General features: G+C 38.1%; 1 protein-coding gene across 10 annotated transcripts in view; it reads left to right on the forward strand.

Annotated features, from left to right (window-relative positions):
* The window catches only part of CLOCK (clock circadian regulator), a 68,348-nt gene that overhangs the window by 14,479 nt on the left and 28,404 nt on the right, over positions 1–25,465 (forward strand). For 7 of the 10 annotated variants that reach the window (XM_042053704.1, XM_042053703.1, XM_042053712.1 and 4 more), the window contains 5 exons: positions 16,188–16,298; positions 18,582–18,672; positions 20,361–20,420; positions 20,827–20,975; positions 25,123–25,214. In XM_042053704.1, coding sequence (XP_041909638.1) covers positions 18,626–18,672; positions 20,361–20,420; positions 20,827–20,975; positions 25,123–25,214 — 348 coding nt within the window. In that variant the 5' untranslated portion in view covers positions 16,188–16,298; positions 18,582–18,625. Of the gene's footprint in view, positions 1–12,205; positions 12,269–16,187; positions 16,299–18,581; positions 18,673–20,360; positions 20,421–20,826; positions 20,976–25,122; positions 25,215–25,465 lie in introns of those variants that run through there. The other 3 variants (XM_042053707.1, XM_042053709.1, XM_042053713.1) reach the window with 2 other exon arrangements.

Here is a 25,465-nt window from a genome sequence, read left to right on the forward strand (position 1 = left end):
TTTTTTGCCTGGAATGAGTTCCTTGGTTGTTAAGGTTTTGAAAATCTAAGTAATATTTAGGTGCTGGTGTTAAATAATTTTATTTCTACATAGCAGTTGAAAGAGTCCTCTCCATCTGCCCTGTTTAATTTTAAGTTCAGAGTTTCCCAAGAATTTTGCATTCTTAATGGTAGCCTAATATCCCACATATCTATGCCAGTGATTAGGACGAAATTCAGTTATGTTTCTTGTTTATTAGATCTTTGCAGAATCTAAATCTTGGCTTTCAGCATTTTTTCCAGAAAATTTCTGAGATTCAGTTAAGATTTCTGTTGATAAGGACGTTTAAACCTACAGCCTTTTAATATAATCATTAAAATCTTCCCAAAACTACTAAGGTTGTAACAGCACAAGTAGCAGCAACATTTTGAAACTGTTTGAAAAAAATCACTGGCTTTAATAAAAACAATAAAGTTATTTGCAGTGTTATTTAATTTGTTCAAAATTGAGATATAAGCCTCAATTTAAAATGAAGAAAAATGTTGAGAGTCAAAATGTGAGTTGTAAGCCAGTAAGTTAGGAAGATTCCTCATTATTTTAAGTAATCTTGCCTTAAAACTATTTCACTGTTATGTTGAAGTGCTAAGTTTGTTTATTTTTTTAATGTGTTTGGTATAAGTAAATGGTTTCAAGCTGTAATGTGTGCTTAAATACAATACAGCTGTTTTCATTACCCTGTTAGCATGTGGCCTTAATGTAAAATTCATGTTAGTTTCAGGATTTCCTGTGAATATTGATAATTTTTGGTATCCCATTGCTCAGTACCAGTGTTTAATAGGCCACTATCAAGATCCTAGGTCTTTGAAACCATTCTCGCAATATGGTGAGCAGAAGGGAGTTAAATAAAACCTGATTGTCATTTTCATTTTTGATAGCTGATACATTAATTGTAAATGGAAATAGCTATAATGCTTTTATAAATATTTCTTAATGTTGCTTTTAGGGACTTAAGTGCTGGATGATCTAAGTCAGGTTTTGTTAATTAAGTGGGAAAAGAGCCTATGAGGGATAGAGCCATCCACTGTGAAGGGGCCTCGGTCCCAGCAGTGAAGGTCTCTGATGGTGGGGGTGACTGCCAGAGTGGCTCCTGGATGGTCAGGCAGGGAACTTTCCTTAACATTGGGATCTCAAGAGTGCAAAGACTTTGAGGTGCAGGAAATAAGCACTCAGAAACATGTATCTTGGTACATAGAAATCATGTGGTCTGATCGTTCTGTGAAAGAAAAACTTGTGAATTGTAAAAGATAAAAATTAAAAAACTGAGGAAGAGAGTTTAAAGTCACACAAATGTAGCAAGTGTGATCCTAAGTAGTTGATAGGATTTTTTGTTGAGTATTCTAGAAGGTAAAAAGGACAAATAGTTCTCACAGAAATAACTTTGAGTATTCATTTGAAACTTTGTAGGGTTTATATAGGGTGCCAGGATAGAATCTGAATTTCCAAAAGTACAAAAATGAGCTGAATTGTGACCTGCTCCCCCCCCGATCTAATCTTGAAAATTCTTGTCGTAAAACTTGTAGCTGCAAAGTTTATAAGAGCTTGGTGTAGAATTTCCTGATACATTTTGTCTTTCAGTCAGTATCATGATCTTAAAATATTTTTTAAAGAATGGGAGATATATGACAGAACTTTGCTATGAGCATTGAATTAGTCTGCAAGGTATTGAAAGCCTTCATTATAAAAATTCCCAGTGCCTGAAGAGTAATATTCTCATCATAATTAATCAATTTAATTTACAATTAAATTGACTATACCCAACATTTTGAAGATCATACTCATATATGAGAAGACGGAATTTGTTGTTTGTCTTTTGCTGTTTCTCTGGTGACCCTCAGAAGGTGATTTCAGTTGGTTTTCTGGACTTAGCACAAGCTCTGAAAGTTTCAGAGGAGTGTATGCTTTTACTGCTCAAGAATAAAGAAAAAGTGAGAAAATTTGTTATCTACATAAATAGATAATGTTTTAGAAACACAGACTGTTAAAAAATGTTAAATGTTACAGTGTTACTTCAGACTGTAATTTTTCTTTGAGCTTTGTTTCCTGAACATTCAGAAATTCCGTTGTGTTCAGTGCTCCAATGTTTGAATTAAGTAAAGATACTCTTCCTTTATTTCCATTTAAGTATATATAGAGAATGATTACAATAAAATTAAATTAAATTTGGAGTTGATTTTGTATACTTTTTTCCTATCGCTGCATGGCGGTTTCTGTTTAGTTCATGCAGCGCTATCTCTTTTGTTACATTAATGTATCATCTTTCCCACCTGAACAAGTCCAATGACTGACTAAATGCTGGCTGATTCCATTTCCTTCGGAATCTTGCTTGTAGCAGGGTGGCAAAGGGATACTTAGCATCTGTACCCAAAGTGGTTACAAACTGTTTTGCCAAAAGTTCCTAGGGACAAGAAAAGTAAACTTGTTTTGTCTTAGTTTTATTCATTCTTTATCTGAAACAAGAGTTATTTCCTCTCTGTATCAGTTGCAAAACTCTTCTGGTTTGTTAATTTTTTGGGGGTTGTGTTTTTGTTTTGTTTGGGTTGGTTGGTTGGTTTTTGGGGGGGGGAGGGGTGTCCCCTTTCCCTGTTAAGGCACTTCTTGCCTTTGTAATAGGAAGTGCTTGTTCTTTATCTCAGGTCTTGCAATCACTGTAATTCCCGTTGAGCCCACATTCTTCTGTTGAAAGTTCCAACAAAAGAGTAATTCTAGTGTTTTCTTTAGTGAAATTAAAATTTGGAATTCTGTAAGTATAATGTTGGGGTTTTATTTACGGTAGAAGCTTGTTTTTTTAATTACAGGTAGTTGTATTGAGGGATAAACTGTAGGATCTGGCAGACAGTAGAATTCTAGAAAATTAAGTTCTTCTGTTAAAGCTTGTTAACGGTAGGAATATAATAGTAAGCATGCTAATACAAAAATGTATTTTGCCATATTTTTTGGATAGAATCATAGAAAGGCTTGGTTTGGAAAAGACCTTAAAGATCATCCAGTTCCAATCCCTCTCCCCCATGAGCAGGGAATGCCATTCACTAGATTGGGTTGCTCAGGGTCACATCCAGCTTGGCTTCGAACACTTCCAGGGATGGGGCATCCACAACTTCTCTGGAAAACCTGTTCCAGTGCCTCAGCACCCTCTGAATAGAGAATTTCTTCCTAATATCTCATTTAAACCTTTACTGTTTCAGTTTCAAACTGTTCCTCCGTATTCTGTAATTGTCTGCTTGTGTAAAAAGTTGCTCTCCCTCTTTTTAAAAAGCTCCCTTCTAGTACTGGAAGGCTGCAGTGAGGTTTCTGTGGGGCCTTCTCTGCTTCAGGGTGAAGAACCCCAGCTCTCTCAGCCTGTCTTCTTAGGAGAGGTGCTCCAGTCTTCCGATCATCTTCATGGCCTCCTCTGGGCCTGCTCTAGCAGGTCATGTCTTTCTTGTGTTGAGGATCTGAGAGCTGGATGCAGTCACCCCTTGTCACTGGCCTTCATCTGGATATAGAGTCATTGACCACAACTCTCTGGCTGTGTCCATCCATCCAGTTCATTTTCCCTCCAATAGTCCACCATTCAAACCTATGTCTCTCCAATTTGGCGAAAGGGATGTTGTGTGGGACCATATCAAAGGCCTTACAGAAGTCTAGTTAGATGACATTGTTTGGTCTTAACCTCGTCAGCTGTTGCACCATCACAGAAGGTCTCCAGATTGGTCAGGCATGATTTGCCCTTTGTAAAGCTGTGCTGGCTGTCTCTGATCACCTGCTTGTGTTGTATGTGCCTTAAAATTGCTTCCATGATCTTCCCAGACACAGAGTGAGGTTCCTTGTTCTGTGGTTCCCTGGATCTTCCTTTCTCCGTTTTTTAAAAAATAGGACTGATGTTTCTGTTTTTCCAGTCAACAGGGTTTTTGTCTGACTGCCATGGCTTTTAAAATATGATGGAGAGTGGCATGGCAACATCATCTCATCAGGTCCCATAGGCTTGTGGCTATTCAGTTTCATCAAGTGGTCCCAAACCTGCGCTTCTCTTACAGTGGAAATACACTGAAATGACCATCCCCTAGTGCTTCCCATGTTCTGTTTTGTTCTTTTTTTTGGCTACCTCATTCATTTTCCTTTTGTTACCACTTTGTGGTCTCCAAAATGATGTGCAGGACTTCTGGGGAAAGTGGTGGGTGGAGGTAGAGGGGAAGAGGAGGAGCTGCTTGTTCGGTAATTTTTTACTTGGACTACACTTCAGTGTTGAAGCTTAAAATTTTCCAACTCTCTCATTTTATGGAAATGTGAAGTCTCACTTCTTTCTTTTTGAAGATGCTTTCCAGTGAAGTGCACTGCCTACTCCATTTTTCAGACAGGCAAACAGTCCACTCTTCACAAAAGCTTTATAGAATAATTTAGCTGTGCATGAGTCACCCATGCTGGGAAATTTAGGCATCAGAAACAGTGCCACAGCTGCACAAATCATGGATTGTGCAATCAACTTGTAAAAAATAAAGTGATGACTAGCACTAAATATTTTTAGAAGTGTTTTACTTACATACATGCATTTCTACATGATAATTAAGTTTCAGATAAAATACTAACTTTCTGAAACACCTGTCACATGTTCTTGGGTGTTGCTGCTAGCAACTGTCATCGTTTTTAAAAAGTTATGTCCATTTGGTATACCTGTACAATTCTAAGTGTTACAAATAGCTACTGGTTGTATAAATCACTTGTCAAATTTTCTTAGTTTCAGGTTATTAATTTAGAGGAATATCCTTGTATAAGTATCTGTACTGAGGATCAGCCTAAACCCATCCAAGTTGATGCTAATTAACATGCTATTTGATAGATAGTTTGACAGCTAAGCAACACATCAGGTGTACATATTTACATTTTGCTTGAGATTCCCATTGATTCTAAGGCTGAGTTCTGGGTTTGTTTTCATATCCAGAAGCTGATCCATGAGTCTGGATCACTATATAAAAATAAGCCGCATTCTGCCCAGAAGCTTTTTGTCATGGATTGCCATATGAGATGAAACAGTGCATGGGAGAGTAAAGATGTTTCATTTAAATACGAAGCAGGCTTCTCAAGTAGTAGCTACAATGCTCATTTCTTTGAGCACAAATTTGAATCTCATTTTTCCTAATTTTGTTCCCTGGTTGTAATTGAACATGTGGTGTAGGTCAGCATGAAATGTCACTGTTGCCAAAAGATATATAACCTATGATTTGCTGCTTCCCCTTCCCCTGTGCCAACACAGCTTTTGAGCAGTCAAATGGTGAAACAAATGTAGTTGATTTAGCTGAATGAAACAACATTTGGGTTAGTTTTGGGTTGGACCAGTTTTAGGCTCTGTCAACTGATCACATATGAACGCTAGCTGAAAAAAAGGAATTTAATATGGCCATGGAAATGAGTGGTCAGAGTAATGATCAAAGGCTAACATTATGAAAACTTCTGGCTTGATTAAGGAGATTGGTAAAAGTGCTTACTAACATAAGTAGCTGCTAGGGCATGAAGTGCCTGGTCTCTGTAGCCATGTAGTTACCTGTGTATGTATTGCTGTAACTGTGTAGTTACCTGTGTGTGTATTGCTCTTGCAATCTTTCATGTGGTAGCTCTTCATCTGTGGACAGATTCAGAGGAAGTACTTAGTCTTACTACTCCCACATTCTAGGTAAATACCCTGACCACTTAGGAATAAGTCTTTGTCTCCTATTTAAAGAAAACCAACCAACCAAAAAAAACACCCACAAAACAAGCAAAAAGCCCCAACAAAACAACCACCTACAAAAATCCCTTGAGTTCATTTTGTTTAGTTGTCTGGCATGGTGTGCCACTTCCCCTCTAACCCCTCCCTCACTTTTTCATGTGGGCATAACTGAGAAGCGGTAAGATGTTTCTGGATGTGCTAGATACTTGTACCTTAAAGGAGTAAGTTGATGATATAGAATAATATGATGTCCCTTAAACCTGATTTAAGACTCATAAGCTATATCCTTTGTGGACTGTAAGGGGCGAGGATGAAGCAGGGCAGCAAGTAAGATTACAGCTGTGGACTTCAGGAGAGCTAACTTTTGCCTCTTCAGGGATCTTCTTGAAGGAATCCCATGGGAGCAGGAGTCCAAGAGAGCTGGTTGATATTCAAGCATGACTTCCTCAAGGCTCAACAACAATGAGCAAGAAATTGGACAAAAGGGGCAGGAGACCTGCATGAATGAAAAAAACTCCTGTCATATTTCAAGTGTAATCAGGAAATACACAGGAGATGGAAGCAAGGTCAGACCGCTTGGAATCAATATAGAGAGTTTGTCAAAGTAGAAATAAGACAGGAAGGACCAAGACCAATCTGGAATTAAATCTGATCAAGGATGTCAAGGACAACAAGAAGGGCTTCTTCAAGCACATAACAAAAGAAAAGCCTAGGATAATGAGGGCCTGTTACTAAATGGAAGGAGACCCTGGTGACCGAGGGCACAGAGAAGGTGGAGACACTGAATGCATTCTTTGCATTGGTCTTCACTGACAAGACCAGCTCTTGGGAATATCTGACTCAGAGAACCAGGGTAAAGGAATATTGGAAGGAAGACTTTACCTTGGTCAAGGAGGATTGGGTTAGAGAACATCCACGTAAACTAGACATCAGCAAGTCCATAGGCCCTGATGGGGCCTTGCATCAACAAGTGCTGAGAGAGCTGGGGGCGCCATAATGAGCTTGGTCATGAGAGGTTGGGGCAATCAGGAGAAGGACCTGAGAACTGGAAGAAAGCAAATGTCACCCTGGTCTTCAGAAATGGCAAAAAGGAGAACCCAGAGAGCTACTGGCCAGTCAACCTCATCCCAATCCCTGGAAAGGTGATGGAGTGTCTCATTCTGGAGGCCATCTCTATCAATGTGGGTGACAAGAAGGTGGTCAGGAGCATGCATTCGCTAAGGGCAAATCATCCAACCTGATTGCCTTTTATGATGAAACAACTACCTGGAGAGATGAGGGGAGAGCAGTGGAATATTGTTTAACCTCAATATCAGCAAGGCTTTCAACACTGTCTCTCACAACATCCTTGTACGCAAACTCAGGAAGCATGGTCTGGTTGAGTGGACCGTGAGGTGGATTGAGAACTGGCTGACCCCAGAGAGTCGCTATCAGTGACACGGGGTCTAGTTGGAGGCCTGACACTAGTGGTGTCCCCCAAGATTCAATACTGGGAATTGTTTAACTTATTCATTAATGACTTGGATGAAGGGGCAGATGCCTCCTCAGCAAGTTTGCTGATGACACAAAGCTGGGAGGAGCAGTCCATACCCCAGAGTGCTGTGCAGCCCTTCAGAAGGGCCTCGACAGGCTGGAGAGATGGGCAGAAAGGAAATTCAGTGAAGGCAAGTGCAGGGTCCTGCACCCGGGGAGGAGTAACCCCGTGCACCAGCACAGGCTGGGGATTGACCTACTGGGAAGCAGCTCTGTGGAGAGGGACCTGGGGGTCCTGGTGGACAACAAGCTGTCCATGAGCCAGCAATGTGCCCATGGGGATGAGAAGGCTGATGGTATCCTAGGCTGTGTTAGGAAGGGCATTGCCAGCAGGTCAAGGGGGCTGATCCTGCCCCTCTCCTCAGCCCTGGTGGGGCACATCAGGAGTGCTGTGTCCAGCTCTGGGCTCCTCAGGACAAGAGAGACATGGAGCTCCTGGAGCAGGTCCAGTGGAGGGCAGCAAAGATGATTAGGGACTGGAGCATCTCTCTTATGAGAAAAGGCTGAGGGAGCTGGGCCTGTTCAGCCTCAAGAAGAGACAGCTGAGAAGGGACCTCATCAATGTCTGTAAGTATCTGCAGGGAGGATGTCAGAGGATGGATCCAGGCTCTTCTCAGTGGTGCCAAGCAATAGCAGAAGAGGCAGTGGGCAGAAACTGATGCACAAGAAATTCCACCTGAAGAGGAAGAACTTCTCTACTGTGTGGGTACTGAGCACTGGACCAGTTTTCCCGGAGAGGCTGTGGAGTCTCCCTCACTGGAGATACTCAGGAACTGCCTGGATACAACCCTGTGCCCTGTGGATGACCCTGCTTCACCAGGAAGGTTGGATGGGATGTCTCACTTTGGTCCCTCCCAGCCTGACCTGTTCTGTGATTCTGTGATAAAGGCACTGGGTGCGGACATAATTTATATAACTTCTTACAGACCCTCTTGGCCAACTGTTGACTTTCTTAATTTCTGAAAGTTTTAGAATAGGATAATGAGAACAGAGCAGGAAATTTTGACTGAAGTTTTCTCTTGATTAGTCAGAATTCTTTATGTAAAAAGTGCAAGTGTTCATTTGAATGTAAAAGCTAATAAATCTTCATTGGGTGTTTTTTTTCTGGTCTAGGATAGAATTTTAGAAAGATTCATTTGTGTGAATTTCATAATCTCTTTTTACCTTTCTTTCCCACCTTTTAAGACACATCTGCATGCTAAAAGTCTGGCAGTTGAAGTGCTCACGTAGTGTGTAGGTTCATGTATTTCAGGAAGATTAATTGAGGTGGATAGGTGAGTCTTGTTGCAGTAATAATAACGATAAAGCCTCATTTTCTAAACTTAAGCTTGCATTTATATCAACACCAAACAGAAATTTTACGTGGAATGGAAGAAGAATTTCCTTGGTGTTATCTTGCTTTGAATGTGTAATAATTGTGTCTGTTGAAATTGATAAGTAATTTTCTCCAGGACAATTTTCAAAAAGTAGTTGACTTTCTGTATTTAGTCATTCTTCCCTTTTATTATTGGGGTAGAGGAAAACCAATGTTTGACTCTTTGATCTGTCTCATTTCTTGGTGAATTATCATGTTTATTTTCCAGTATAGGAGTAAAATGTTTAATAAATTTTTCTTCTTTGGTTTGATTTGTTAGCATTCTTTGTAGTATTTATGCTTTGATGAAAATGTGACAAACCATTTTAGAAAAATTGATTGTTTAATGTTTGTGTCTGATACAAAGCATCTAAAATTCATAATGCTCAGTTTCATAAATATGCACATTTTTAATTGGACTAATTATTTCAAAGTGTTTTTAACTTCAGGATAGATATCTTGGTACTTTAAAGTTTTTTCTTTAAATTTCTGTTAATATTGAGAAACCAATTTTTCTACTGTCTGGTAACTTTATTCTGTAGAAAAAAATTGATTTGTGTATAGTAAATAATTTTATGGGATAGTTATAATATTTGGAGGGAATTTAAATCTAAGAACATGTGTGTGGAATTTTTTCACTTTTTGAATTCCTGAAAAAAACCTGTCAATTGTCTACCTTCTCCGTTCCATCTAAGAAGGAAGAAGGAAGCATGGTTTTGTTTGTTCATTGTAAAATGTACCAAGTTTAGATGAGTCCTGTGAGAGAATACCAGACTGCAGATTTTATACCATCTATAGCACTTTTTTCCTTAGCACAGTGAGCTTTAATTTAGGATCTGTTCTTGAGCTGGCTAGCTGACTGCAGGTTGTATCTTCCCAGAATTCCATTAAAGGAAATGGGGATTTACACAGGGATGTGAAACCTTTCAGTTTTGAATTGTAACACTAACTGGTTAGTGATTAGCTTCTCTTGACCTAAACTCCTGTTGCAAAGTCCTGTTTTTGTGTTAAGCACCATTTAAAGAGGCAGTAGGTGTACTTTTAAGCCAGACTTGATTATGCAATATATATTGTATTTTAGATGTGCAAACACAGCACATACTCAAGTCTAATCCAGGGTACCCTGTTATAGATCCAGGAGTGGCAGATGTAGCTAAGAGGTTCCTGCTCTTCTTTGTCGAGGGGTACTGTTTCTTAGCTGTGCCAATTTTCAAAGGTACATGGAGCCACAGTTTTTAAATAGTCTTTATTATTTCATTCTTATTAAAACTGTGTGATATGTGCATTCTTCTAAACACATAATTTCACAAATCTGCTTCAGTGTGTGGCCAGAGCTAAAGGGGTGCACACCTCCAGTGAGAGCCAAGGAAGGGTGGAGCCTTATAAAAATGGGAGCAAGTGGGATCATAACATGTAGCTACTGTCTTTTTTTGTACAGACTAGTTGCATAGGATTTGCAAATACTATTTCTGCCACACTTACAGCTTTGTTATTGAAGGAAGGGGATCTCTTGTAGGGAACTGCATGCAAATGGCTAAGAAAATATTTTAAATGAGACTGCAGAAGAATAGCAGCTGTTTCTGATGGATAGGTTATTAAATGCTGCCTTTCAAATTTATCTTACGAACTTGGGTTTGTACTATTTTTGTTTGTCCTTTTTGTTTTTCTGATTTGGGGAGCTTGTTCACTGATGACTCAGAAAATTTGTATTGTATCACTTTCTTTTAGTATCTTTGTTAGTAATTTGATGGAGACACCTTAAGTGTAGTTAGTTGGGATCCTGGAAGGCAAAATACAGACAGCCTGGAAAAGGATGGAGGGGAAAAAAGCCTGGTAAGTGCTTCAGCACCCCGCAGCCAAGGATAAATTATTAGACACCTAGCAACCTGCTGAGTGCTTTCCTGGTCACTCCCAGGGAGCTGGAGGGAAGCCAGTCTCAGGCAAAGAGCCCAGATTGCTAGCAAATTCCTGGTGAGGTGGCAAGTCTGAGGATGTTCTGAGAAGTCAGTTTGGTGAGTCAGAGACCAGATCAGTGGGGTACATGGACAAGTGTGGGCCAGGTTTGAGTGTATCATGTGATTGAGGTTGGAAGGCACCATAAAGATATCTAGGTACAATGTTTCCCTTTTTCCAGTCACTTGGAACTTTGCTTGATTGCATTGACTTCTCAAATATTACGAAGAATGGCTGTGCAAATACATCAACCAATTCTCTCAGGACTCCGAGATGCATCTTATCTCAGGTGTCATGGGCTTACATACAGTCAGGTTCCTCAGGTGATCGTGAATCTGATCTTCCCTTACAGCGGAAGGGACCTTGTTCCTCTAGTTTCTGTCTTGCAGTCCATCCATTCAAGAAGTGTGGGAAGAGAGGTTGCAAGCCAAGACTGAGGCAAAAAATTGTTGAGTACTTTAGCCTTCTCCTCATCTGTTGTTACCAGTTTACCAGCCATGTGTAGTGGGTGTGTACACCTTCTTTGACCTCCCTTTTGTCGTTAATATACCTATAGATGTTGTTCTTGTTATTCTTTGCATCCCTTGCCAAGTTCAGCTCCAGCTTCGCCATGGCCTTCCTCATTCCATTCTTTCACAACTGGATTGCATCCCTACAGTCTTCCTGGGATGCCTGTCCTTGCTTCTGCTTGTGCATTTACATCTTGCCCTTTAGTTTGACCAGCAGTCCCTTCTCATCCTTGCTGGACTCTTGCCTTCCTTGCTTGATTTCTTGTGCCTGGGGATTGTTAGCTCTTGTGCTCTGTGGAGGACATCCGTACAGATCGCCAGCTCTGTTGCTTGTCCCAGAGGGCAGTGTCCCTGAGGTTCATATTGGCTGGCTCCAGAGGCCTAACTTCACTGCTCACCAGACTCAGAACTCCACCAGCGTGTAATCACTGTAGCCCCGGTAAAGGTCTCAGGCTTACTAGAGCTTTCTTGTATGCATCTTCACTGCAGTCTGGACCAAGATTGGAGAGCTGCACTGTATCAGGAAGGGAGCTATGGGGCCACCTCTGTGTTGAGTAAGGGCAAGGAGGTACGGACTAGAGAGAAGGGTAGAAGAGTGGCAGCAGAACAGCCTGAATGATCTGGAGCAGTGGAGTGGTGAGCAGGGGTGTTTTCATTATCTGTGAGCTAGAGAGATGGAAATTGCAAACTGTGGTCAGTCCCAAATTGTAGCGAAATCTCTCTCCTGATGAAATCTCTGTCCTGATGGCGGGACAGTCTTAATATGTGAAGCATGCAGGAGAGAATTGCTTTTTCCTGTAATCCTCATAATTCATGCTTCTATGAAGATGATATTTGCAGTGACTTTTGACCAGACTTATTTGAACAGCTTGCTTAGGTCCATTACCTTGTCAGGGAGTAGACTAGGACACATCTGTGTGACAAACCATTTCTAAGAACTTAACCTCTCTTTACCTCTGTTGTTACGTTTTCTGCTACCCAAGGTGATCTGTAGCCTCTTCTAGCTTCTGTGAACTGTGAATGATGGTGTGCAAATAGTATGCACTCTTTCAAATGTCATTATAACTCAACTAATCTGTGATATCACTGACTACTACCATAGCAGGCCTCCTAACAGGCATTTCATCTTTCCTGTAGACTGTTTGGACTTCTTCTCTTCCCAAAAGTCCTTTTGGAGGAAGACACGAGACTGCCATTCAGGTAATGGCAACCCACACCACCAGTCTTCTGTTCTACTGTTCTTTCTCCATTATATGTTCTTCAGTACTCTCTGAAAAGGTGATGGACCTAAGGAAGCTGCTCATCCACAGCAGACTACTCATGGCCACTCACAAATTTTCCTATTAAAAGCCATCTAGGATCCATCTGTGCTAGAAGCAGCCCTCTCCTCGGTTGTCCTGTGAAGCACTGGAAGATGAACACCTGCTGCTATAGCGTGTTTTATCTCAGAAAATGACGTTTCTAGGATGTGTCATCTCCACAAATACAGACCAAAAACTGATTTGTCGATGTGGTAGAGGAGAGGTTGCAATATGTGACTATTCCTAGCTGCTGGAATAACCTGTTCGGCTGCAAAGTTTGAACAGCATTCCTTGAAGTTCCTTTTAGCCCTATCTTTTGGGGTTTTTTTCAATTGCCCTTTTTTTTTTTTTTTTTGAGGCAAAAAAGGAGACGTGTCAGTTTTAAAACCACCTTATTTTCACAGACAGCCTTTGCTTAGCAAGAAAAGATTAATCAGTCATTACCCTAATTTGCTTTCTGTTGGTGTACATATCATTGCAAGCAAAGGAGCAACTACCTTGAAACCTGCTTGCTTGTTCTGTAGTTCTACCAAACTATGTGATGAGAGGTGGTTATGCAGGTGGTTATGGTTTATCTGTCTAAAAATCTCTTGCTCTCTACAAAAGTCTGTGGTTCCTGGAGAGAAACTAAACCAGAGCAAATTCTTCCTTTTCTCCTCCCCTCTACCCCACCTCCAAAAAAGAGAAAAATAAAGAGAAGAATGATTGGGCTGGAGGTAAACCAATGAAGCAAAGAGCAAAATGGAAAATATGAGTGATAGTGTTGTACTATTCTGGGCAGGAGATAATGGCTGGATCACTGCTTGCCCCAGTTATGGTATAGTGTCCTAGTAGAGTAAGACCCCAGAAGTTCATAATCCAAATGATCAGAAGCTCATGGAAAGGAGTATCAGGATGGTTTATAATTATCCTCAGAATCTCTATAATGAGCAGGGCTTCTGATGCTGTGCTTACATTGGGAGTCAGGTTCTGCTGAGTGTTTGCTCAGCGTGATGTTTCTGCTCTTGGTCTTTCTTACCCTGGTGGGTGACTAGTGTTAGAGCTCTGCAGGGCATTGGGTGCTGTGACTTTGATTCTTTAAACAAGATCTTCTCTACAGCTAATCCTCAATTATTATAATAACTAGTTTGCTCCCCTGGCCAAATTGGGTTATAGCACAGAGATCAGGTTGTATTAAAGAAGTTGATCTATTTCTGTACACTATTTATGTACACTGTACACAGAAGAAACTGTAGTGTTGGAAAACTGTATTGCTTCATATGTTTTTCCTGTGATGTTCCCTGTGTGAAATTATTTGTCTTAATAATACAAGCCACGTCACATTATTTCTGAGGCTTGTAATCTGCAAAATCATGTATTACTTGTATGCCTTGACATAAATTTTACATAAATCAAGGTTTTTCTATAAAAATATATTTTACAGTATAAGGACAATACTTACTCTTCCTCAAAAATATTTATCAGTGTTACCAATAGAATGAAGTGCTGGAGTCATAGGGATTTCAGTTACTGGCTCTATACAAAATGAAGTACAGGCAATGTGTTCACCATTGTCCCATTGATTTTTCAGTCCGGTCCTGACAGAACATCTGTCATGAGCAAGACTGTGCTGTAATTTCATACTTTCTTCAATCTTTGAATTTGTTTCCAGTATTTAATATTACCAGTGTACATGCCAATATTGATAATAAAATTGGACTGAAGGTACTGAAATTCTTTCAGTGTAAAAAATGGAATTTTTTATCAGATGGTGTGAACTTTATTACTTTAGTTTGAATTACGGCTTTTTACCCTGTAACTTATACAGAACCTTTTTTATTTGGCCAAGCAATGACTTGGGATGCAATAACTTATTGCCTCTCCATGAGTGATAAGTCAGCATAGTGCAGAAGTTGCAGTATTGCTAGTTTTTGTAATTTTTGTACAGATTGAGCAATTTGGTGTAGTAATGGTTTGCATATCCGTGGCAGCAGATAAGATTTTTGATTGAGGACCTCAGCTTCCTTTAAGATAGTAAGTTTCTAGCTGCCTTGGTTTACAGAAAAGCTGGAAAACATGCCTGTATGTGTTCAAAACACATGGTATCAAGTGACAGACAGATGTAATTTATTTTTTTAAAAAAACTAATGAGTTGTGGAGACAGAACAATGACCTTTGAACACTTGTGGCTGCCAGTGCTGGCATGTAGGCTGGCTTTCACATGCATGCTATTTCTACTAAGTTAGAGATCTATGTGGTTTTGGCAATAAAAGCTTTTCCACTGTAATTAGCTTCTCTTTGGTCTGATTTAAGCTTGCATGTGTTCATTTATGATATAAACATATTCCTTTCCTGCTCTTCTTAAAATACCTTTTTGAAATATGTGTAAAAGCTCCCTTTTTTGAAACATTATAGAAGATGGTTCTGTGATTAAGACCTGTGATGTTTATCTTAAGTGTGTAATTGTGATTTAAAAGAAGTGCACCTCTACATACTGCAGAGAGGAGGTCTAAAATTTTCATCATTAGAACTCTGTTAGGCACTGGGTGAGAGTTGGCAGAGTTATTCCACTCCAAGCAGTTTAAAAACACTGGTTTCATGTTGCAGACTTCCATGGGACTTTCTGTCACTATTAATGCTTGCACTTGTCAAATGGAACAAAACAAAATAGGAGAGGAGGCTGTAAGCCCCTAAAAAAGTAGGTCAATGGGCCAGCAGGTTATTTGGCCAGACAAGAACGAGTGGCTTCATTGAATCATGCTGTAATTGTTTTTATCCTGCTGGCAGATTGCTCTGCTATGCTTTAACTTCCTATGTTAATATTTTCATCTGTATTTTAACCACTTGAGAACCTCTGTTAGGTGCAGGAGAAGGCACTTTTCAAATCAAATAAGTGATAATTCTGGTATTTTCCGTAAAAATCATCAGTGAATTTAAGAGTAGCATAACCTTAGTTTATAGATCCCAGCTTCCTTTTTAGAATTTAATATACTTTAAAATAAAATTTTTCAGAAATGGAAGAAGTACATATTATAGTGAATTTGTTTTATTTTAGGACCAGTAAGCAAGGCAGATGGAAACAGGATAAAGATGAGGGGAAAAAACCTGATTTCATGTAGCTTAAAAATGTAGAAAGTGGCATGGTTCAAGAGAAGTAACTATAAATGAAATGTAATGGTATCGAGAGACTGGAAGTAGGCAATAACTTTATGTCAGTGCAGAGTCTTTGTATGGAAGAAGTACAGTTGTGAAGCAAGTTTGGGATACATTCCAAGAATTGATTTTGAAGTGAGTTTTGAAAGAAAGAGATAATGGCTGTGTTTGAGGGAGAGGCAATAATGCAACTGGGCAACTTTGCTAGTTGTCAGCAGCAGAAACATTCTACACATTCTGGAGTCCTGAGAATAGTAATTTTGGAGACATAGAGTGGAGAAGATGTAACAGAGAAAGCCAGAAGAGATCCTAATAAGAACTTCAGTGAAAAGGTGTTTAAATAATGGTGTATAAATATACTTTGAAGGTAGCAAGTGGAAGTGAAGATGTAGATGGTACGGGTGAAACCAAATTCAAAAGTGAAAAGGACATCAAGACTAAAGACAGGCATAAAGTGATAGCTTAAAGCCAAGATGAAATGGTGTCAGAATATCCTGCTTATCAAGAAGAACCTTAAAGCAAGGTCAATTCAGATAGTGAAATACTTGAGGTACTTTTGATAAGCAGAATATTGCATTTAGAGATTACTCTTGTTAAAAGAATTGCTTGTCTTTATTAAAAAATTAAGAAGTATATAGCTTTTAAACTCATTAATTTTAAAGCTTTCCTTTGTTATTTTTTGACAGTTTGGAATTTATTTTCTGCAGAAGAGGATACATCTAACTCCACGTTGTGCTTCACAGGAACCAGGCATTGTCCCTAAACCTCATACTTTAACAAGTCCCAAAGTGTAAAAGGTAAAATTGTGTTCTTATAATTAATAAGGTTCCCATGGCTTTCAGTTATCAACACAGATGGGCTGCATAGCAGTGTTAAGTAGTACCTTTTGTTCTCTAGAACATGACTGAGTCTGAATCTTAGAAATAGACATAGTCCTTTATTTATTTGGTGTTTACTTTCAGCTTGACTGGTTTTGGTGGAATTATCTCTGCAGTCTTATCCTTGGCATGTATAAGTACTGAGCGTGTTCAGTGTCTTGCAAATTTGGGTGCAAAGACAGAAGAGTCAGACCTTAAAAGATGAGAAACAAGGGTGCTACAGGTGCATTTCTTGTACTTTTCAGTACTTTAAACTATTTGTCTTGGATACCAGATCTAGGTTGCCAGTTCTGACTGTATATATTGCAATATACAGGATCTGTATATTGTAATCAATAATTTTATTGAATTCTGGGAATTGAGTGCTCTGTTGAAGTGAAAATACTGACTTTTAAATTCAGATTCTGCATAATGAAGATGTCAGTTATGTTGCAAGTGAAGGTTTTCTGTATTTAGCGGTACAGGTATTTTTCTTTTGCAGATTAAGGAAAGTGTATAATTTGTCCTACAGAATTTCATATTGCTCTTGATCCCTATAATTTTAGGTACCATTTTTGTATAAAAATTAACACAGGGCTAGAAGTGTAATTAGTGCATAGCTGTATTAGTGCTTACCATGTAAGCTAAATGAAAACAGGTTTATAGCTTTTGTCTTGATTTTAAACTTAGTTCCATGCCAGTCATGATAGTTAGCTTTTACTGCTGAGCAGCCTGTCTGTTGTTGCGGACTTTTGACAAAAATTCAGACACTTCTTCATAATTTACTTTTCTCATGCCATTTATGGCTGGCGTTCAAATGTTACAACTCTGTTGCTTGGCCAACTAATGTGGGAAGTTTAATTTGTCAGTATGGCTGATGCAATTGTTATTTTGAAGAATTGGAGGGAAGAAGTGGTTTGCTGCCAGTGTGTCTTTGTAGCACTAGATTTTGGTGAGTGAAGGCAAGACAAAAGTGGTCCATACTAATTGAAGAAGTGGGGCATTTGGGGAAAAACACCAGCATGCCTTGTGATGTGCCTTGAAAGAGATTGTGCTGCAGCACAGCTTTCCCATATACTTTCCGGCTGCACTCAAGTTATGAAACTTTGTGGTGAAAAATGCTGTTCCTGTGAGGGAAATCCACACCATATGTTGTTGAAGATTCAGAGTCAATTTGGTTGAATCGCAAACTTTCTTGCTCAGCTCCCTCATCATGCATTTGCTGCCATATTTGTTGTGGTATTGACACTGCTCATTCCACTGGTTTTAGTACTCTCAGAAACAAACAAATCCTTCTCAGAAAATACTGAGTCACTAAATGGACTAAGATCATCTTGGAAATAAATGTAGTGCCTTTTTACTATTAAGTTTGTAGGCTACTAAAAATTCCTGAAGGATCTGCAAGTTCAGCTCATATAAAACTTGCTGCATGCAGTTGTTCCCTAATCACTGCTAGTGTTACAATCTTGCTGCTCTGTTTTAGCAGCCTCTGACAACTGACTTCAAATGAAAGGAAAAGGTTTAATTCTACTGTTTTATGTTTGACTTTAGTATTTTCATAACCTGTGTTATATTCCTTCTCTCACTAATAATACTTTGTTCACATTCTTAATTCAAAGTCAAATGCACATCTGGAAAACCAAAAACTTCCTGTCTTGAGTATGTCACTGCTTTAAGAAATGGTCAGATTAACTTTCTCACGGTACGGAGATCACATTCTAATTGGTATCTTACTGTTATCTTTTCAAGTGTCTATGATAACAAAGTGCTCAAGAAAAAATGCAGTAAGAATAAATTATAGTTGTAAAGAACTATATCCCAAATGCTTTCTGTTTGCACTGTTTCTAAAGAGAGTGTACTCCTAAGTGTATTTCACATCTGTTGAGCCTTCAAACTTATGAGGGTTCTTTAGGAAAAAGTTAAAAATGAAAAGCTATATCTGAATTCAGAGTCTAAAAAGGTTTCTATTTGTTTAGTGCAGACTTATTTACTGTAGCCTTTAATAATGTTCTCTTGAACCCTGTCATGTAAAATGAGCTATTAAGGCCCAGGTTATGATGGTAATGGAGACTACTTTAGGGAAGGTAGGAGGGCAGAGCAGAAGGTTGGAAGAGAGGGGAAGATTAGGAACAGCTTGTAGAACAAATGAAAACATCAGTATGCTCTAATGGAAAACACATTTTTTTCCCTCAGCACAGTTTGATATTTTTTCTTCTCTTATAGGCAAGCGTACAAATGTCTACCACAAGACTAAAGTGTGATATGTTATGTTTTTTACCATAAGCACCCATAAAATGAGCTCCATTGCAGACAGGTATGTTAATAGATGTGGAGAGTTTTGGGAGAATTACTGTTCAGTTCTTTCTTTAGTAGTCTTTTTTGTATGGTTAATACATTTAGATATTAATTTATGCAAAAATTAAAGAGTGAGGTTTTGGCTATTTTTGACAAAGTAAATTTGGTAATTGTTAGATGTGTCATTTTGTAGTCACTGAAAATAGTGATTTCGATTGCTTGAGGTTAATCTTAAATTGCACTACTTGTTTTCAGCCATGGGACAACATCTGTGCAAGTTGAGCTGATTTTTAATGTTTACTTGAACTTTCAATTTTTTTAGTACTTAGTTTTTGATTAAGAAAAGCAAATACATTTAAATGATTAGTGTTGCTGTGGATGATAGTAAAGTGACCTGCTAACCTATTTCAAGGGAAAAGTAATAACTGAGGCATGTTTTTCTACTTGATTCCTTGCGCTGCACTCTCTTAGCAGCGTAGGTGAACATCTGTACTTAATGTCCTGTGTATTACCATTTTTGAGACTTTGGGAAATGAAACTTGCATCTAATTTATGTCAGTGGAAAAAATAAGAGTAAAAGCAATGGATAAAACTTCTATAATGCTTGTCTAACTTGTCACTTCTTCTAGTGAAGTTCTTTGGCATCTCACTGAAACTTCAGCCTTTTGAATATATTAATTGCTTCTAAAAGCTTGATGTTTATGTAGTAGCATACAAAATAGTAACTTCCTAACATCACTGTAATCATAATGTACAGTACAATTGCCTGATGGTTTATGAATCAGAGAGATGAGGTAAACTTTTTAGAAAGGTTACTTTGCTTAAGGGAAAGAAGCATTAGGGTAAGAAATTCCTAAGGATAGACACACAGAAGTTGATGTGGACAGCACTAAATAGACTGGAAGCAGGGAGAAGTTACAGAAATAACATGTGAAAGTCCATTATACAGCAGTTTTGGAAAACAGAACAGTTTTGACTTCACTTTCAAAGCAAAAGGAAGTGTAACAAAGGAACTGTACGAAGGATACTGAGGCATCTTCAAAGGAAAACACATTCTTATTTTGGTATTTTAACACCTCTTTAGCAGTAGATCGGCAGTTGCCAAGCTAAGAAATTTATGTGATAATTACTGAGGAAGCAAATATAATGAATAGTTACTGTTTAACATTGATATTAATTGTATATTTATGAAATTACATATGTGGATGAAGTATAGCATATTCCTTAGCTATCTTCCACTAATAATACTTCATAATTTAAGAAAAATAGATTTTCAGTAATTAGAATAGAAATTGCCAGTAAGTAAAAATTAATTACATATATCCTCTCCCATGTTTTCAAAAGGGTAAGGTAATGCAAATAACCAAGAAGATACAAACCAAAATGAAGCATTGTTCAATTAAGTGTTTGCATAGGGCTGTAAGTTCTTATGAGAAGCAGTCTGAGAATCTCTTGAATTGTGTCAGAAATGTAAGGTTTTTTGCTTTTTCTTTAGTAAATGCAAGCAGAACACAGAAGACTTAGCTTCAGGTTACTGATGATGGCCCTTGTGAGACATCACAGTAAAACAGTTCCTTGCTTTCTTGATGTAATGGAGATGATGACAATGATGAATAGTCAGCTCTTTCTCCTTCCCCTTTCTTTGTGATTGAACTTCAAAGGAGATGAATTTTCACTCCAACATTTATTTCTTTTTGTTTCTTTCAGAAATGACGGAAGCATTTTTGATGGGCTGGTGGAAGAAGATGACAAAGATAAAGCAAAAAGGTCAGTTTCAAAGTTATTTAAAGCTAAGAAATGTCCTATACTTGTATGCTTTAACTTACCAGTGTGATTTCTAAACAATAAAAATGTTACTCTTATATAAATAAACATATTACTCAACAGCATTTCTTCTACTGTTACTTTTCAGATATATTGTGTATTTACAAGTGTGGCTCAGTTGTTTGTGTTTTGTAAAAGGGTGCTTTATTCCAAAGGCTTTGCTGCACTGTTCCTTAAGGAGGAAGCCATTCTTCAAAAATGGTGTCTGAGATACAGAGTAGGTGTTTTTCTGACAGTTATCACAGCAGAAATTCTTAAGGGGCTGTTTGCATCAGGAACCTGGCAGTAGTATACAGTGTATAAGTAAGTCTCATAGTTGTTATAAAATATTTTCTGGTTTCCTTTTCAGAGTGTCTAGAAACAAGTCCGAAAAGAAACGTCGAGATCAGTTCAATGTACTTATCAAAGAGTTGGGTTCCATGCTTCCAGGGAATGCTCGGAAGATGGATAAGTCCACTGTGCTGCAGAAGAGCATTGACTTTTTACGGAAGCACAAAGGTAATTATTTGTAACAGTAAACGTTATTTATAAATTCTTACTTTTTAAAGTGATACTCAATTATTACATAAAATATTAAAAATTCTGCAGCTCCTTGAAGGAATTTGTCAAAAAAATGTGAAGTGCTTCTGGAGAAAGATATTCTTAAGATCATCTAGGTAGCAGAGATGTACCTGTATTTCTGCTAATACTTAGCAAAAGCCAGTACTGAGTTTTTTTGTCCCATGGTTCTCTTTGTGAAACATGAAATCTGTTTCACAAAGAGAAGTTTTATTTTTGAAATAACCTCGAAGTTTTTTGTTCTGGACAGACATGGGTGCAAATGGCTAAAGTTTTGCTTCACAGGAAAACTGCTGATCCATTTTAGTGGAAGTACTTGCTCGAAATACTTATTTGGGTATTTAGATAAGCCTGGTTTGAACAGCTGATTTGTCTCTCCAGGTTCTACATGAAGCAAGATAAAGCACTGAAAAGCTATTCCAAGAGAAGTTAATGCTCCTTCTCTTTGTGTCAGGTGCCGCCTACACAACTGGCTGCTTAAACAAAGATGATAAGGCGATAGGGCACTGTGGTTTCCAGCAGTGTTACTGGGTTGGTTGCTTGACGAGAGAAAGTGCGATACAGAGAGCATAGAGACCAGGAGTTATGGGCATTTTGGCTTTTTTTTTTTTTTTTTTTTTTTCCCCAGCTGGGAAAAAAATGCCAGAAAATCTATAAATACTTTTAGCTAAACTTTTAAAGTTTTAAGATACACACATGGATGTATAAGGCTCTGTGTGTGTGTTGTTGTTTAAAGGTCATGTGAAATGTCAAAACAATCGATATCCTTGAACATCTTTGCTGTTTGCATCAACTGACGGTGGGATATACCCATATATGTTATACTGAAGTTTGTTACAGGTTATTTCTGTAATGAAAAAAATTCTTCCACCAAGTGTACACTGATTTATGGCTGTTAGATATTATATATATAAAAAAATCTCTGTTCCTGCTCCTACACTTGTTCTTAATATGGCACCTTGTGGTTCACACTGCAAAAACAAGATTAGAAACTGAAGAAAATTGACTCTTTTGCTCATTTCCTTGGGTAATTTCTGAGAATGTATGCTAACTAGAAAGCAGTAGGGTCAAAAAAAGTAACTATAAGGTTATAAAATGAGATATTAAGTGGATGAATAGCTATGTATTTATCAACAGTATGTGTGTCAATTTAAGGTATGAGAAATGTTTTTCCATACCCTAGCACATCTCTTCCATTAATGTTATGTTTCCAGTAACACCAAATGTGTACTGAACATTGCTGTTAAAATTGTAAACATAATTTAAATGAAAAAGGAGGGTGGTATAATTCGTATGAGAATTCATAGGTTTGGGTTTTTTTTTTCCCAATTAAATATTGATTATGCTGTTTTAATTTGCTGAGATACATTTGTCTCATAAGAAAAGAAAAGCAGTATGAAGGCTCCTCTTCTGTAAAAGCCAGTTCTTCGGGTTATAAGGCCTTTGTGAAAGTTGGTTCTGTTTCAAAATTACTTTATCTTGTATTGGTAATTCCTGACATAAAATATAGAATGCAGAACAAACGTGTGTCAGCCAGCCAGCAGTCATATTTTTCTCTTCAAAGTGCTGAGATTTTTTTTTTTTTTTTTAGAATGAAGGGGCAAAAAGCAGCTTTGGAGAAGGATGCCTTTTAGGGCAGGGCACTTTTGTCCTTCACTTAGTGTGACAGAATGCAGCTCTGTGTGACTGCACATATCATATTAAGGTCCCTAAAGCTCTGACTGTCAGTGCTTACTAGCATTGCTGTACAGCATTTTACATTAAAGTGGTTTTGGACAAAATGTTGGTAAAGTTCAGAAGAATATTTTATCTCCTGAAGTGCTTGGATATGTTGCAATAAAGCTGAATGACCTAGGATAAATGGATTGTTCAGCACTGAGTAGCTGCTTTATGGTTGAAATCCTACTATGTTGAGCCACCAGGATTTAACTGCATTGCTTCTGGTTCTTCCAGGGCTATTTCCACATTATCCAAGCTTGGTACTCTGGCAGCAGCTCCAAATGAACTATCTGAGTTAATTATTATTCAATGTGGATTCTGTTTCTCACTGGGAAGATACAGGAGGCTAAACACACTGACATTGTATCACTGGGAGGTTCTCTTTGACTAGTACTGCCTGTCATCTTTCACTGAATTTGTAAACAAATTTTTTAAAATTAGTAAATACTGAAGAATTTAGCTGCCTATAATTGCAGGTGGTAGACTGATACTCCTACAACCCACAGATAAATGGTATAGATCTTGGCTTGGCTGGCAATTTGTTTTGAGAATTCTTGGTGCTGGTGTAGAATTGCTTCAGATATAGAACTTGAAGACTGAAGTTTAATGTGCAAGTTTGGTTATGCTCCTCCTTCTGGTATCTAGCTCAGGAATGTGGCCTTACCACCATTTATCTCTGAGTGCAACCTTCTGCCAGAACTTCTAGGCATTTCTCTGAAGTTGCCAAGTGAAACAGGTTCATTCTGTTGCTTTGGCTCTGTTTGCTAGTATCATGCTTGCTCTAATTATGGAAAATGTAAAAGAACACCTGTACTTGTGATAAGATATTTCAGAATGGTTTGTTAAAGGCATGAACTTCAGCTTTTATTTAGCATATATCTGTTCTAATGCAAAAGACAGTCTTTTTAATTCTGAAGTAGGATGGTTATAAGGGCTAGAATGAGCCAATGAATCAGACTTCTCCAGTTTAAAGTGAAGATTATCTGTGTTCTGTGGAATGAATGCACTAAGTTCCTGGAATTTTGCCTCCACTTTGGTGGCAGAGCTTTTCATTTTCAAGTCCTGTGACTTGCCCCTCAGTGTTCAGTATCTTCATTCTGACTGAAAAGCTACATTTGGGACTATACATAGGTTTTCTTAATTCTCCAGCCCACTCTTCCTGCTTTGTGATACCATTTCAAAACAGATTGCAAAAGCCTGATGAATTTATATGTTTTGTGAGATTGGATAATTGGAAGGTCTTACTTGTTGATTTTTTTTTCACTTCTTCTTGCAGCTTTCCACTTTCGGCCAGTTTCTTGCATGACGTTGCTGTTGTTTACTGTTCTTTTTGTTAAGTCTAAAGCTTTTTTGTAAAGTTTTCCCACTTCAGTGTGGTAAAAAAAACTACGAACTGCTCCAGCTCTTTGCATATTTAATTCAATTCCAGGTTTTCTGGCTCTTTGAGGCACCTGAACTAAGACTCTAGCTTACGATCTTTGTACAGACTTGTCCTTTAAAAATCAAAAACCTTAAAGAATTGGTTTGGTTCTTTTGATTTGTCTAAATACTTGATTACTTGTCCAAGATTGTTCGTACAACCAGTACTTCTGTGATGCTCTTGTTATTCCTCAAAACTGAAGAGCTATGAGGTCCTGCTTCTTGTTGTTTTAGTTATCAGTTGATAAGGAAGCATCAGTTTCAGAACCTGGCGTCAGGCTTTGCTTAGCAGCTGTTGATTCTCTCACCTCTGTATGGAAGTTAATCTATGTATTTCTCAACTCCTGCTGGAATCTTTACTCAAAATTCATCTATGTCAAAATTCATTTATGTGTCTGTAACAGACAGGAATTCTAGAGTGGAGTCTGTTGTAGAGCTTTTAAGAATCTTTGTTGAAAAACGACTCTTTTTAAGTATAACCAGAAAAGAGCAGGAAAAGGAGAAAGGACAATGACAATTTTTAGTGCAAGGGTTAGAATGACAAGGACTGGCCAAGATACTTGAGGATTAGCTGTTTTAATGACATAAACTGATCAGGAATTTTGGCTTTCTAAATCTTTGTAAACAACACTCTTTATAAAACATTTCATTATAGTCTCAGGGGAAAGAGTATTTTTTCATCATCAAAATCTGTTACTGACTGTCATTAACGTCAGTATTGCCTTGAAATCTGGCAAACTGGTCGAAGGAAAGAGAAGACAAATTTTATTACGACATGGAAGAAGACATTTATTTTCTTTTTACGGAACAACTTCTGTATGTAATGAATGAACAACAGAGGAGACTGGAGAACTTTCTCCTGTTCCTTAACTATGAATATGTAGCTTAGGGGAAAAATAATGGCTTTTGGAAGTATGAATCCTTATGCTGTGTATGTGTTTGATTGTAGAAATTACTGCACAATCAGATGCCAGTGAAATTCGACAGGACTGGAAACCGACATTCCTTAGTAATGAAGAGTTCACACAGTTAATGTTAGAGGTACATTATTTCTGGTTTTCTGGGAGTAGAAGAATTCCTTGCTGGAAGTCATTCCATTATGAAATTTTTCAGTTTGATGACATATGTTTTTATTCTCATATTTGAGTTGTAACTATATGTTTTCATCAAGATAAGCCATCAAAGTTCCTATGTAAGCAGAGTTCCAGAATGTTGTTTCAGAAAAGCAGCTTTCTTTGAACTACATTTTCAATTAAATAAACATAATAACAGCAAGTCTGTAAATGAACATG

Source organism: Corvus kubaryi, unplaced genomic scaffold, assembly GCF_017639235.1.
Source record: "Corvus kubaryi isolate FWS band 111438036 unplaced genomic scaffold, C.kubaryi_AGA036_p1.0 split1-131, whole genome shotgun sequence".
NCBI classification, from domain to species: Eukaryota; Metazoa; Chordata; class Aves; order Passeriformes; family Corvidae; genus Corvus; species Corvus kubaryi.